The 16,964-nt window shown below is 30.5% G+C and overlaps 1 protein-coding gene across 1 annotated transcript; it reads left to right on the forward strand.

Moving 5' to 3' along the window:
- Positions 1-2,402: 2,402 nt before the first annotated feature.
- LOC108569790 (protein fork head) lies at positions 2,403-4,270 on the forward strand. The gene has a single exon (XM_017931472.1). The coding sequence runs from the start codon at positions 2,726-2,728 to the stop codon at positions 4,019-4,021; it is 1,296 nt and encodes a 431-aa protein (XP_017786961.1). The 5' UTR covers positions 2,403-2,725; the 3' UTR covers positions 4,022-4,270.
- Positions 4,271-16,964: the final 12,694 nt, after the last annotated feature.

The following is a 16,964-nucleotide window of genomic DNA, read 5'->3' on the forward strand; positions in this document are numbered from 1 at the left end:
TACATGTCAATAAATACAAGTACCATTGACACGTGGCAATGTTTGAATCTACTTTTCTTATAATATTAATCTTTTTTTTCACTCAATCATCAATTACAAAACATTAGATTTTATAAAATATAAAAAAATAATTTTATATTTGCACGCAACATTCAGTATTTATGCAGGAAGTATGTAAAAGCAAAATACTTTTTTTTTATTAGTAAATTTAGAACAAATTATTTTAAACAATGATATAAATAGATAATTCGACTTTCTCAAATAATAATCAGAGTTTATGAAACGTAAGGAAATATGTACAAAATCTTTATTAAAGTTATTTGTGTAAACTTGAAAAAAGATAGTTACATCAAAATGACGAATTTATAAAAAAAAATATATTAAAATTCAATATTAATACAAAAGTAGTAAATAGGATTAGAAAATGGTTAAATAAAAGACTAATAACATTTGATTATATAACTTTATTTTATATGCAAACAATACATTTACTAACAAATCTAAACAAGTTTCTGTAAATGTAAAGAATAGACGTAATTTAAAAAAATTATATAGGATCGATTTGAAAATCAAATTATGAAATACTATTTGGCACGTAATATAATATTCTACGTTGTTATTTAATTAATGTTCACAAAACATATAAATCTTCTATTGCTAATTTTCATTTTATGGTATAGGAAACAAAAATAAAGTTATTAACATATAATTTTATTGAATCTGTTATAAAAGATAATTAAACATCATGACTGCAAAATCTGCGTTTTAATAGTAAAGTAAATTTTATGTATTCTTTACAATTTCAGGTGCACAACACAAAATATACTGTTTTTTTTAACATTTTATATAAGATTATTTACTATTTTTTTGTTATATTATAATTGAATCTCATAGTTTGCACAGTTATTGATTTTATCAGAATAATAATGAGAGCGTATTTATTTTAGTATTATTGCTTGTATATTGATTTTTCTATTATCATTTTTCTCACTTATGGTGCCCATATATAAAAGGGAATAACTGATTTATTGTATTTTTTTTCTTTTAAACGATTACAATACGTTCGTCATTTAAACTAAATAACAAAAAACTATTATTTTTACATTTTATGAAAATAGAATTTATATTATAATAGCAAATTGATAATTTTTCATAAATTATTCTTGATTTGGACGGAAACTTCAATAGTCCTTTTGTGTGATTTTAATAATGCATATTACTTTAGTTTTGTTGTATTTTCAGCACTAAAAATGGCTCTTTGATAATATTTAATGTAAGTGATTGAGATGGAATAATGTAACAAAAAAAAAAGTATAAGTAACAATTGTTGTGACTTATAACTAAGGTTAATAAGAGTTTCCAGTTTTATAGAAAAATAAAGTTTAAATTTTAATACTAATATGGTTTCTGACAATATTTAATAACATAGCGATAAATCGGTTATATTATTCGTTTAATCAGTTACAAATTTGCAAGAAAATATATTGAAAAATCAAAAAGTGGGGAAATATATTTTATGTAAGATTTTATTCAAAAATGAATTGCACTTAACAAATAAATTTGAAAAAAAGAAAAATGTAATAGGAACCTTATTATTTCTGAAATTTTTGCAAATGATACAATATTATTAATAAAATGGTAATATATTAACGTATTTAATGCAACTACTTTGTTGATGAAAACATTAGTAAAAAATAAGAAATATGAACTCTACTTTTACCTTTGATATTGAAATTGAAATAATTGTAAATTATATAAAAATGGACGAATAGAAATTGTTAAATTAAATAATTGTTCCAAACAGTCAATCTTTTTTTTTTATTGATAGTTATATTGAATGAAACAAGATAATTTTAGGAAAAAAAAATGGCAGTAAGTAAATGTGAAATAATTTTAGTTACCTTTGCTAATGAAACTTTTTGCAAATGGAAACGAAACGGGTCATCCGAAAATGTGTAATTGTATATTCGCTTTGATGTACATTTGAACTCACTGTGATTGCTTCTATGAGAAATCATTTACTGTGCAGAAATGTTCGCTTACGCAATAAATAGAGTTATTGTTGTTGTTATTTGGATGTGTTATTGGGTAATCCGAAATGGAAACTTCACAGATTGAAAAACGTTTGAGGTAAGTTTGACAGGCGAACGAAGAACGCCTGCAACGGCGCGTTTTTTAGTTGGCGTCATGCGGAGGCGTCGCCACGGTCGACTACAGTGGGCGGTCGCGCCCCCCCGTCGTGGTGGGGCGGCCGACGCATCGCTCCCATCCGACCAATCGTAGCGTGTTTCTGGCGCCGTTTCCATGGAGACGATCGTTGCAAGCTCTACTATTGGTTCTCGTGTCACCATGGCGATCGCCCTCCCAGCCTGTTCAGTATTTGACGACCTAAAGCTCTGGGTACTTCACATCAGCTTGTAGTATCTAAGTAAACACGCAGCGAGGAGTATTTGTTTTTCCAATCAGTGCTGGTTTGGAATGCCTAAAGTGTTAACTTGTTTGTGGACCCGGTTCGTGATGTAAACAATGATACAGATGACGAGTTAAAGATCAATTCTAATTGAAAGGGAAAGAGACGCAAGTTGGTGTTTTTATTTTGGTTTCGAAGAGGCGAATTTGTGCGCGTCCCAAAGTTCAGTGATAATATATAACTACAATTGGGATCGGCTTGTATCTCGAATCATCATATTTTTCCTATTGAGAGAAAGCCTCTAGGGAAGAAGAGATGATTTCGCAAAAGCTGTACAGCGAAGCGACGACGATGGCCACGGCCGGCCATCTGATGACGCCGTCGTACGCTATGAACTGCGTCTCAATGGCATCGGTAAACTCCTGCAATCCACAATCCAGCTTCGTTGGTTCCAGTATGATGACGCCGATGAGCGGCGGTGGAGGTAGCGGCGGCATGAACGGAAACGGAAGCGGGATGAACACGGGCGGTATGGGCTACGGACCGATCGGATCGCCTCTCGCGAATATGAACAATTGCCAATTGGGAACTTCCGGTATGAACACGATGCCCTATGGTGCTCTTCCTGTGAGAGGCGAAATTAACGGCGGCGATACCTCCCCGAATTCGGCGCTTCAAAGAGCGAGAGCGGACAAGACTTATCGTAGAAGTTACACGCACGCTAAACCGCCTTACTCTTATATCTCGCTTATTACGATGGCAATCCAGAACAGCACCCAGAAGATGCTTACGTTGTCCGAGATCTATCAGTTCATCATGGATCTGTTCCCGTTTTACAGACAGAATCAGCAGCGCTGGCAGAACTCGATCAGGCATTCGCTGTCCTTCAACGATTGCTTCATCAAAGTGCCGAGAACACCGGACAAGCCGGGCAAAGGGAGTTTCTGGAGTCTCCATCCGGAATCCGGAAATATGTTCGAAAACGGTTGTTATCTGCGGCGTCAGAAGAGATTCAAAGACGACAAAAAGGAGATGGTCAGGCAAACGCATCACAAGAGTCCGTCGCACGGCATCGATACAAACAGTTCGGGCAAGAAGACGCCCATACACCAACAACAAGACGACGTACACAAGTCGCATCACATGGATAAATCTGCAGAAGCGAACCTCAGCTCGATGCTCAGCCTGCATCCGACCAAATTGGACGTGGATGGACAGATGAGTTTGTTGCAACACCACAATGACCTGAACATGAACCCGCAGCATCATCATCAGCAGAACATGTCGCACGAAGAGCTCTCAGCGATGGTGAATCGATGTCATCCTCTGGCGCTGAGCGGTGACCACCAAGCCGCTGCGATGCTGCATCACGGCTCCATGAGCCATCACCTGAAGCAGGAACCGCCCGGCTACACCCCTTCGAATCATCCGTTCTCTATAACCCGCTTGTTGCCCAACGAGAGCAAAGCGGACATCAAGATGTACGACATGCAGTACGGCTACAATCCTCTCAGTCCGCTTCCCAACTCCGTGCACGGTCACTCTGCCCTCGGCAACGACTATTACAACACCTCCCTGTACCACACCTCCGCCAGCACGACGAGCTTGTGACAATATCCCCTTGCCTAAGAAAGAATCTGAACCTTCACAAATCACCAGGCAAATCAATAATACGATTCGCCCTCTGTATATAACACGTTCTTTCAATCGCAGAATTATCGTTATTACGGACCCTCATTTTTTTTTTACAAAAAAATAAAACAAATTGTGCAATCGCAGCGAGGAAAGAGGACACAATTGACGGTTCTTTTCTTTCTCTATATATATATATATATATTAATCGTTACTTTTACTTTAATATAAATACCATTTTTTTTATATATACAAAAGAAAAAACGAAATCCCCCCTATACATATAAATATATATATTATATAATATTTTATTGTAAATAAACTTAGGAAAGAAAAAAGCGCTAGTTAATTTTCAAATTAGTGTTTCAAGATTACAACAAAAAAAAAAATGAATGTTGTCAGTGACGACTAGAAAAATCTCTACCTTCGATCTGTTGTTAAATATTATAATAAATTGTTTTTCTCTGAACAAATCGAATATTGTTTCTTTTTTTTATATATTATTTTTATTTTGTAACATATTGTAAAGAATTTTTTTTTCCTGTAAATTAGTGTATAAAATATATAAATCTATAAAAACATGAAGGAAATGCCCAGATGAATTTCTATTATCCTTTATTTCGCTTTTCACGTTTGAATATGTGTTTCTTATTTTTATTTTTTAAATTTTTATATGATAATGAATTGATGAAAATTGGTAAAAAAATGTGCAACTAAGAACCAAAACAAAAAAAAAACTAAGATGTATATAATATATAACTTGAATTGAGCGAAGATGTTTGAATTACTATTATTATGATTACGATTATGGATATAAAATGTATAGTTGAAGACAGGAGAAAAAAAAAACTAAAAAAAAAATAATTAAAAGGAAGATAATAATAATTATCGATGCGAATAATGTTGATGAAGTTTGATGTACATGTACTTGTATTATATTATTATATGTTTACTTTTATTTCATTTTGTCACGAATAAATGTTTCAAGATCTCTTTAAACATGAAAGAACTTATTTCGTTTCCGTTTCCTACCTGATTTCTTTTTGTGCGGTCAGTTTCCTTAGTATCTTGTGAATACCCTTCTTAAGACCTCCGTATTATATAAAGGTGTAGCTTTTATGAATGAATGAATCAACAACCATTTATTATTTTTGCTTCCCTACAATTGAAAATATACAAATCAGAACTAAAATCAAGATTCATGATAAATACAACAATTTTCGTGTAATTTCATATTGAAACAAAAACTAAGCTTTTGTACTTGCATCGAAATGTATTTTCAGTAAACCGAAGTGATTATTGTGTTTACAAAACAATGCAATTGCTGGATAATATTGCGGTAATGACATTGAAATCTAGTGTTTCGTAAAAAAAAAACAACGAACATGTGATACGTAGAAGTTCCGCGAAACCGAGAACGAAATGAAAACAAAGGAGAAGTATATTGATTAATTGGATAAAAAAAATAATAAAATATTTAAAAGATAGACTAGACTGGAAAGATTACGCTCGCTGCAATCATGCTGCGGAATCTCCGATTATGACTCAAAATTGATTAACTCATAACGATCTAATTATAGAACGAAACAAGAACATAATTTAGTGCATCTGTAATGATTTCAGTGTGGTTAAAATGTTTCTAGATAATTGCGAATGTTGTTAAAACATGCGTACATATATCGACGCTAATTAGTGCACGCACTGCCCAAAATAATTAATGTATTTGATTTTATCGTAATTAATGGGCATTCCGAACAAGTTAATCACATTACATTTTATTCACTCCACGTGAAGTTTCACACAACAATGGAAACGCTAACATCCGAATGGATTATGTAATCATCATCGACACACTGACACAATTTACCATTTTTTTTCCTCAATTTACTTAAATGGTTTAATAATTTTTCTAGAAGTAAATTTTTATTTCTAAGCTTATTATCTTCGTTAAATTGATGAATTTCGGTGGAAATTTGTAATGGGTATTTTCGTTCCGTCTTATCTATGTAATCATCGTTTTATTCTGTTATGATTGTAAACCTTGCGTTGTTACGATGTAAACGTGAATGTTGAAGTTAATTAAAATAAACTACATCTTTATTACTTGATATTTTTCATCATATTCTATAAAACAGATATTTTTTTGTGTTATTTTACTATAATTCATATTGAAATGTTTTCCGCTATCATCGGCAGCGATAAAAATTCGTTCAGTTCGTGGCACTCCTTAGTTGCGATGGTGAAAACAAGTTTTATCTAATAATTGCGTTGCGGTATTGCGATAAGAGCTTCAAGAAATGTGCGCAGATAATGATGTCTGCAGTCTCTCTTTTCGAATCGATATTGAACATTTTCAACTTGTGTCGATTCAATTATTTATGTGTACGTTGGAGAGAAAAGTTTGGTTTTCTTTACAGAAGTTTCGTACAACTTTACTAAATTTTACTGCTGCGAATTCTTAATAGTTTTCATGACAGTTATTTCTAATTTATTTTTAATACAAAATTAACGTATTAATGAATTTATTTTTTATATCTTATATTTTACGTTATAAGTTTATTAACTACGCATTTTCTAAAAAGTCTTAATGTTATTTACTTATTTAGTCATTTTTTATTGTTTATAAAACCTTTCACAAAGTCGAACAGTTTACATCTGTTTTATTAGAAATTTCTTAAAATTATACTAATTTTAGAAGATTTTTCAATCTTGAAAACTGAAGTAATTAAGAGAGGTTAAATGCAATTTTCGTAAATGACTGAAAAACAGAGATTTTTTGACAACATTTTTAAAGTAGGCCCGTGTATTACACACGCTAACTAGATTATCATGTATGCATATTAAAGATGCATTTTTCTGTAGAATACTGAATGAAATAAAGAGTGTGCGGTGTTTTCGTCTAGCATCTCGCTTCTACATGCATGTATGTAAATAATATATGAATTTGCTTTATTTTATGTGGGTAATAAAAAAGTGTAAAAGAAAAGGCTCGAAGCCTTTTCGGTGCGCCGCGACAAACGGAGGATTTTCAGGTTTTTAATGGGCAAATAGGATGGGATTTTTGTACATTATTTACACACATACGGACACTTAATAACTAGACAAATACGTGACTTTCTGACCATTAAAACGTGCACGTTTTTCTACACTGAATCAACACTGAACCACGAAAAAAAAAAGAAAAGAAAGAAAGCAGAAAGAGAAAAATAATATAAGTGGAATCAGGTAATGATAATCCTTATTAATATTGTGGATCGATGATTACGTATGCATGGGGAGAGCAAAAGTGCGTTTCAGGTATAGAACAAAGTTTACTTTTTTTTTGCAGATGGAATGAAATTGGGTGATTTGAAAGTGGATTAAATGCGAGTTAATTAGTAGAGGGGAATGGTCTGTCCTATGTGATTTCGTCCATTTTGTTGTAGCAGCGGGTGGATGGCTTCAAGAGTAGATAGAACGCATAGAAAGCGGATGGATAGAGAGAACGCGGACGGACGTGGAAGCAGCCAGAGGATGAAGTTGGGCCACGGATTGGCGCTGGTATTGACGCCTGCAGCGAAGGCATGCGCGATTCAACCTAAGCTCAAAACGCAGAACATTGCCACGGCTCAACTAAAAAACACTGAACAAAATAAATACAAGTACATTTTTATCCTAATCAAAAAATAATAATTATTATTTATTTCTATATTATTTAAGTCAATGTATATTTTACATCAAAATGTGTTACTAATTATTAATAGTTTTATTTATATATGAAAATACTTGTATTTTCATACATCACCATTGTTTTCTTATTATAGTTCATCTTTTTTGTTGCAATTTACTCATGTTCTTGTTCTATTCACAGCAACGGTAATAAAATGAAAAAAAAAGAAATCTAATTTACACGATTTTTGAATGTAAAACCGTGTATATCGAAAAGTATGCAAAAAACGCATGTGATAAGTTATTTAACATTTATTTTTTTAACCGTATAAAAGCGAAAACGTGTTAAGAAAGTATGGTGTAATTCGAGGTATAAGTGTATTTTGAAAAAAAATGCAAGTAACATACAAATACCTTATTTTTTTTTATAAATCAGTTAATGATTTGAAACAACGGTTGTTTCTAATTAAAACTATTTGTTTATATTAGTTTATTATTAATTATATAAAAAAAATATTTTAAAATTTTATCCACGATTGTTTCAAAATATTTATAAGTTATGGTATAAATAGTTAACAATCAATTATCTTTAATTTAGATTTTTTTTTTAAGAAATTCATGAAACTTAATTATTTAATCAATACTTAACTTAATTGTAATTGAAGCAGATTTGAAGAAAATAACAAGTTTATTTTTTTTATTTTGTGTAGAAATTTCTATGGGTGATAGATAAATGGTTACGACAAGGATAGGATTAAATATGTATGTTGTAACATTGGATAGAAGAAAAAACTATGAAGAGACCAAAAGACGGATTAACAAAACCCATGAAGATGCTCTTTAATCTATATATTCATAGAGACAGAAAGAGAGAAAGCAGTGCTCGAGGATGTTGCGATTTGATACGCTATTGATTCACTCCACCCCTGGCAAATCTCCTCCGCTTCTTGCCATTGCCCTCCTTCCATCAATCTCTCTCTCTCTCTCTCAAACAACACATTAATACTATTTCCACTCCTATGCCCATCCTTCTCTTTCATTCTACAACTTTTTTTTTATTTCATCCCTCAATTCATACGTACTCCGCTCAATGTTATGTATTCTAGACAATGCTCTGGGCCCCTTCTTTACCTTGCCGTTCCTTCCTTTCTCTTCCTTTTTACACACATACACATATATTCTTTTAAATACTCCGTATTCTTTGCGAAACTGTTTCGAGTATAAAGTGGGACAAGTGTATCGAAAATATTCGCAAAATCCTCTGTGCGATCGGGCGAAACATGTCAACGACTTATCACTAATTGCGGCCGGATGATAATATTGTTACCAAAACAGGATTAAAGCAATCACAACAATAACATCAATCGGAAGAAGGACGATCTACCTGGATTCTTAAATACATTTTTTTTTTAAGGAAATACGAATAGGATTTATTTTAAAGATAACAAACGGTCGAACGGTGTTTATTATTATTTTCTACTTTCATCAAAACAATATTTTGGTGAATAATTAACGCTTAACGACTTTAATCCGTTCCAAAATTTCCGGATTTTTACTCGTATAGTGAAACATATTAAAAAATACACATAATATGTGTACACAAGTTTTAAAAATGATATAGCAGGACTTCTCTTCTCATCGTCATTCGTTAAGCGAGGTTCCACTGTACTTAAACTAATGAATTAACATAAATAAAAAAACTTATCATTTTATTTATGAAAAAAAATCTTACTAATTTTCCAATTATTTTAATAAATATTTATGATAATAAGAAATTAAATTGTAAAATTTAAAACTCAAGAAATTTTGCAAATTCAAATGTTAGTAAATATCGTAGTTCATGTAAACTTCGAATCTCACTTAATATGATCATTTGCACATCTATGATTATTTACGTAATTTAATTATTCCATTAGTTAAATTGCACGAAATAGTAAGAAAACAAAATAAGAAAATAATCATTGCTTTCAGTTAGAAACATTGATGGAATCGATGAAACGTATGTGCGTATATATTATTTGTACATTAACGGTTATTCTGGTGTCTCGTTTATTTTCTTTTTCGGTGCTGTTAAACTCTTTTGCCTTTGTTGCTGTAAAATCGCATTTAACCGATGGACGTAAATGACTGTGTCGACGAAGAGCCGATGGCCAGTGGTGATTTACATAAATTAGTGAAAACGCCGTGTGTTTGGTCTCTGTAAGTCGATTTGCTTACGCATTTAACACGTCTTTATTAAACCCAACCCAATATTGACACCGTTTCATTCGGTCGGTTCGGTTTTGAACTGTGCCTTTCATATAAACGTATGTGTATGTATGTATTCTTATGTACATATCCATTATTGTATATAAACATGCCGTACATAAATCGTTATATATTTATTTGTAACGAGCTCTTCCACGCAGAATTCCTCATTCAATTCATTCATTCTAAATTATTTTTTAAAGAAGTTTCACTCCTGAATGCATGTCCATCGTTAAAATATATTAATCTATAATGATCATCTATATTCTCTTGAGTTAAATTATAAATTTGTAACTTTCAGTTATTATTTATCACTTATATTTACTACTGGTTGATCAAAATGACCTGTTTATTAAATATTTAAACAATAGAACATTGATTTTTACAATTTTCTCATTTAATGAATTTAACATCTTTTCAAACTGAATTTATTGCTTAAAATACACTAGATATTTTTTCTTTGGGGAAGTAGAACAAATTGGTCTCTTGTTTGGACAAAGAAAACACCTAATCCTTTTGGAATAGGTACATGATTATGCATGATATTTGTAATCATAATTCTAAGATTTCGGGTAAACTTTTGGTTGTACATTCGATCATGCATATATGCAATATTTCCCAAATGGTGAGGATTCATATATAACTCTACTGTTGACACTAGCGATATTTAATATACATTAAATGAAACCTCAGTATAGAAATCTACTATATCAGTTTTTTTTTTGTATTTTCATTCACACTAATGCAGTGGATCCTCGCTTAACGAGTTTAATCCCTTCCAAAACTTCCGGATTTTTACTCGTATAATAAAATATTCAAAAATTCACAAACGTCGCTCGTTAAGCGAGTCATTTTTCTTACAAATCATTTTGTTCGTTAAGCGAAATGCAAGTTATACGAATTGCTCGTTAAGCGAAGTTCCACTGTAGTTACATAGCGCATATCATAATTATTGATTCCCCTCTTTTCAAGCATGTGAAACCAAAGTTATTCCATTTTTCATTCCAAATAATGATGATGTTTCAAGATGGGTTACTTTCTACAATAAATAAAATAAGTACTCCTACTAAAAAAATGCACTAGAAAATGCTGAAATAGCTAGAAAGTAAATGTGCACAATTAAAGTAAAGCAGAATGCTAATTAATACAAATATCAGGTGAGTCAATCTGACAAATCCGTAGTACTTAGGAGTTAAAAGTTGAATTCAAGTAATTTAAATCTTAATTAAAACATTCTTTATGTATGTTCAAATATTAGTAATAAAATATAAATTCTATTTCTTATAATTATTTTCATGACAGAAAAATTTATATTTTTATAATTTTTCGTCTTTTAAGTAAATTCTCTAATTTTCAATAATAATTATCATAGTACAATGTTCATGTGGTCCAATTTTGGCAACATATTTGGGATGGGTCTATATCGCAAGTCCGACAACCGAAAAACAGTCTATTGAAATCCCGACGTTCGAAATCCCGAATATATCCAAATCTCGACAACCATAATCACAAAATCTCGACTGTATCAAAATCCCGACTATATCGAAAATTTTTACAATAACATTTTAAAATTATTTCGGAGCGTAGTCACCTCGTGCTACACTTTTATTATTATTAACAATACATTTTTATTAATTTATTTGATTTTGTTGAATTATTCATAATAAACCTTAAAATTATGAAATAATCTCAGATACAATTAGATAATTATTTGTTATTATTTATTATTAATAACAATTTAAAAGTCACTACGCTCTGGAATAATTTAAAAATGTTAATTTTCGATATAGTCGTGATTATGGTTGTCGGGATTTCGATACAGTCGGCATTTCAAAAGTCGGGATTTCGAAAGTCGGGAATTTGATTGGCTTGCGATTGCCACCGATTTGTGATATGTAGTGAAAATGAAAAGCATCTTATTTGATTTATAATTTATTGGAAATAGAAGTAAAATTAATTACGTTAAGTTAATTAATTCGATACATTTTTTACAGCTAAAAATTATTAAAAAATGATTATCAAAGATTAACAAACAAAAAAATAAGGGAATTAATTTAATATTTTAAATTTTTATTACAAACAATATTATTATTATTAGGACATTAGTGAAGACGATAATTTTTCTGTTATAAAATTATGTTTTAATTTTCATAAATATTGTTTGAAATACATATTTATTTAGATTAATTTCGTGTCGTGCAAATATTTTTATTTTCTCTGTAATTATATGAAGCGAGGTGAAAATGGAACGATAACATAACAGCAGGCGCTTAATGATGTTTTCGCAGCGAACGGGGTAAAAAAATAAAAACTTTAAATACTGTCGTTTTTTTCCCCAATTATCCCAGTTCGACGGCGCCGCTAATCGATTGCATAATTCATCATAGCCTGTTTCGTGCCGCTTTCGTTATTGTTTACGTCTATTTTCGCTTTTTCCTCTTCTCGTTGATCATTATAACTGGATTATCGAGCATAATCAAGTAATGATACAATATTTGCCATAAGCGTGCGCTGTTTTTATATCACCGTGTTTATATAATTTCATTTACTTTATTAAAGAAATACTGTTGGTACACCTGCACAAAGTATGAAGAATTATATATTATGAATAATTTTTTTATGACGTATAATTTTGTTCACAATCTGTTCATCAATTGAGTAAATTTAAGATCGCGGTTGAAATTAGGTAGGCTGAACCTCATAAATTTGTCCATCTGTGATGAACGATGGCCCTATTGCTGCAAGCACCGAGAGGGAGCACAAAGGGCCTGGCTTGACCAAGATTCGAACCGGCGCCAACGAAATCGGCTATTCGTCCATACTGTTAATATAATAGGATTCTTGTATTTTATATTCTGAAAGTATTCTACAAAAAACAGCATGATTTTTTTTATAAATTAATTATTTGTTCAAATTACTATATGAGAGAAATTAGTATTAGAAACAGGACGTGCGCATTTCGGTTTGCATCTTTATTTGCTGATTGAATTCTTGAAAGTTTCGACTTTATTTACACAAATTCGTAATGGATTCCTGTTCGCCTTGATTCCCGGAATTCTTATCGCAACATAACGATGTTTTTATTGCTTCTTTAGATTACAATAATTCCTTCGTATTACAATTTACATTACGAATATCATTTAGTCTTACGATTTATTTTAGCTTTTAGTTATTACTGCTTGTTGTTTCATATTATATAAAATTATATATTATCCAAAATTCATAATTACAATTACGCTAATTCAACTTAAACGTTATTCCTAATTACTTTAAAATTCTTAAGTTGAATTATTGTTCTATATAATCAAATTGGAGAAAAAGTTTTGAAGTTTCTAATAAATCAACATTTTTCTTTATTGAAATGTAGATATTCTTAGTGGAATTTTAATTTTAGTAGTTGCTGAACAATTTGTAGAAATAAAATACAGAGTGAGTGTTCATTATAGTACGGTTAGAAAATTTAAAAACAATGTTGTGTCCAACCAATGACCAACTAAGTTTGGGTACCACTGAGGACAATGATCTATAAGAACTAATATGCAGAATAGACAGATCCCATGGAAGGTAGTGACCGTTTGTTACGTTCCTTCGTATTTTCAACTAAAAATCAAACTGCAGAATAGACAGATCTCACGGAGAACAGTAACCTGAAGCCTTACTCCTCAAACTCCCACCTCGTATTAATAAGAATTAACTTCGTAAGTAGAATAAATATTTAGAAGTAGTCTCAGTAAAACCTTTAAAGACGAACATAGTCTTATGAGAATCTTAATATGATGAGCATAGTCTCAGAAGAATCTTAAATCGACAAATAAAGTTATGTAAAACCAAACGAATTTCATTAAAAATTCCCATCAACTGAGACATCCACTGTGTCCAGAATTCCATCCCTGGGACATATCAACATATTAAATTTTAATTGAACAAAATAAACTAGTACACCTGGTTATTTTTGTACAGTTTTAAAGTCCTCGATTAGTCCGGTTTGAAACAGTGAATGATATTGTTGGAATAAGTAAGTTCAAATATATGTAATGTCAATTCAAATTTTGTCATCAAAATATAGAGATGAATCTCATATTTATATTAAATTCATTTCTTTTCTCTTCTATTTCTCATATGGTAGTAATAAATTGAATTATTTGCCTTTTCCATTTACTGTAGGTTGTTAGAAACGAGAAATATCAATGGCAATTTTAAATTACTCGCTCTGCGTAGATAAATAGCTGATCCTAATATATGCTGCAAACCAGAGTTTACCCACATTTGTTACCCAAGATTAGAAAGATTATTTCGTATTTATTCATCAAATATTGTAGTGTTGTGTAAATTCATATAAAAATTTACATTAATATTGGTTTTGTTAATAATAACATTTGCATTTTACAGTAGTTTTGTGTAGGATTTAGTAATGAGCATGTATTTATGTTGTTACACGGATTAATATTAAAATGTCTCTTTAATGAATTGAATTCATATTTAAATAATACGTTACTTTTTTAAATTTATGATAGTTTCTTATTGTAGAGGGTCGAACTGGATACATTTAAATTCTCTTTTCTTGTATGAATTTAATTGTCAGAGATTTCGTATTTTCAACAGAGTTATAAATAGATGTTGAGCAAGATATCGTGCAATAAAACAATAACAAGATGTAGTATCACCTTTGTGCGCACAGAGATTACGCGTTTCAAGAGATGTGAATATCTCTCTTTTCTCTCTACGTACATCATTGTTTGAACAATGATAGCAGCTATCAAAAACATTCTTAATTTCCAAGAAGCAGCAGCATAGGTGAACAGACTCGTCGTTTCTCTACTTTTTTTCACTTCTTAGGTTATATATGCATAAGAGTTATACATAAGAGCGTTGAGAACAAGGAGAAATCGTTTCATTATCGCTGGTAGAGAAATTTTTGGGTTTGGTCCAGTTTTTGGAACGAAGAATGAATCATTGCACATTTGTTATGGTCAGGCCCAGATAATCCGGAATGGACAGTACTGGGCACGAACGCAAACAAAACAAAAACAAGAACGTATCGACGATTTCGAAAATGGACGAAGCGATAAATTGAATAGTCCGAAAAATTATAGATGATCTAATCAATATACGCAACTAATCAAGATTTCCCACTACAATTACTTAGATTCAATCAATTTGATTATTTTGATAAAATTACAAATAAAATATGTGAGTTCTGATCTCTTAAAGCAGGGTTTTCCAAAGTAAATAATTACTAAATGAATGTTTTTTCTCATTTTATAAATTTGATTCATTATTTGTTATTCCCTAAAAAAGGTTTTCCGTGTAAATTTCAGAATTTATGAAGTGAAAAATTTTGGAAGTCCTGTCTTAAAAGATTTGATTTTTTTAATTTAATTGTAGTTAATACATTGTTAGAAATAAAAATACAAATATTTGATGAGTAAGATTTCTTAATGATAATTCTATTATAAATGCGTAATTTTATCATAAACTCGGTGGTTGCTACTCTAAATCTTAAAATTGCTTGAATGAAATTGTAAAATGTCTTAAAAATGGGGAATAAAACCTAATGAAAAAATGTCCAGTCACTTTAAATAACAATATAATTAGTTTTTCAACAAAATGCATGAAACAACAGCAGTTTATGAATACTTGCTACATTCGTCAAACATCCAGTTTTTATATGCATCTTTTGGATCCATTAATTCTGTTATAGTTTCTGAGAGAATCATTAAAATACTGCATTTGTAACCAACTCAGAATCAAATTATATGGGTTGTTGGGAAGAAAATACCAACTTTCATTAGAAAATAAATTACCGATCTACAAGGTAGTGCTGAAACCTGTGTGGAAGTATGGCATCCAACTTTGGGAAACAGCCAGCAATTCAAATAAGTCGAATTTGTTCGTAAGTTGGGAGAATTTTAAATATTTCAAAATATACTTATCTTACCACACTTTATCATGGTTTTTACTTTAATATATGTTAAATTCCGTATTATTGACTGCTTAAATTTGAAAAAATAGATTAAAATAAACAAAATACTTACTTACAAATACTTGTCAATGTAGACATCACAATTATTTAATGAAAAACGACAAAAGAAACAGATAATACATCTTTCAAAAATATTATATTTTATTAAACAAATCATCAATTTTTGTCTCCTTGTAACAAGTTAGAGGTTTTAGAATTTTGTTCGTAAGTCTGGGAGTTCGCAAGTCGAGGGATACTTGTATTAACATTTTACAACGTTTCTAATCGAAGTGTCTGTGAACTCTGGTGCAAGAAGCCAAACAACATTAGACACAATGACCTCCAAAAGAACACGGTGAAATATGAAATCACCACGTATAGTGCACGATACCAAAACACATTGGAAAATCATTCTAGCCATAAAGTGAAACTCTTCATGGATAAAAAAACGCATAAAATCTTTAATCTCCACATTTTAGTTGATTATTATTTTTGTTAAAATTAAAATTAATATTTATATTTTCAATGGAAAATGATTAATATTTTTCTATTAACTTAATTTAATTTCCAAATATGATAACTTTAGACATATAGAACAATCTGTTAATTTGCTTTAAAAGTTTCAATTTTTTATTTAACTATTGTAATCATGTAACGTTCTAATTTAGAACTGTTTACATCAAGATTCAAAACGTGTATCACTTCTCATGCTTCACAAATGTCTTATAAGATAATGAGATCATAACGTAGCATAGATCATTATAAGATAATGAGATCATTGATTATTTTGATAAAATTACAAATAAAATATGTGAGTTCTGATCTCTTAAATCAGGGTTTTCCAAAGTAAATAATTACTAAATAAATTTTTTTTCTCATTTTATAAATTTGATTCATTATGTGTTATTCCCTAAAAAAAACAAGGTTTTTCGTGGAAATTTCAGGATTTACGAAGTGTTTCATTGCAGGAAAAGTTTTGGTAGTCCTGTCTTAAAAGATTTGTTTTTTTTTTTAATATTTAAATAATTAAAATTAATATTTATATTTTCAATGGAAAATGATTAG

This window comes from Nicrophorus vespilloides, unplaced genomic scaffold (genome assembly GCF_001412225.1).
Source record: "Nicrophorus vespilloides isolate i.1.1-1 unplaced genomic scaffold, Nicve_v1.0, whole genome shotgun sequence".
Lineage (NCBI taxonomy): Eukaryota > Metazoa > Arthropoda > Insecta > Coleoptera > Silphidae > Nicrophorus > Nicrophorus vespilloides.

Coding starts and splice junctions, on each gene's coding strand:
- LOC108569790 (XM_017931472.1), top strand. CDS start 2,726: ATGATTTCGCAAAAGCTGTACAGCGAAGCGACGACGATGGCCACGGCC.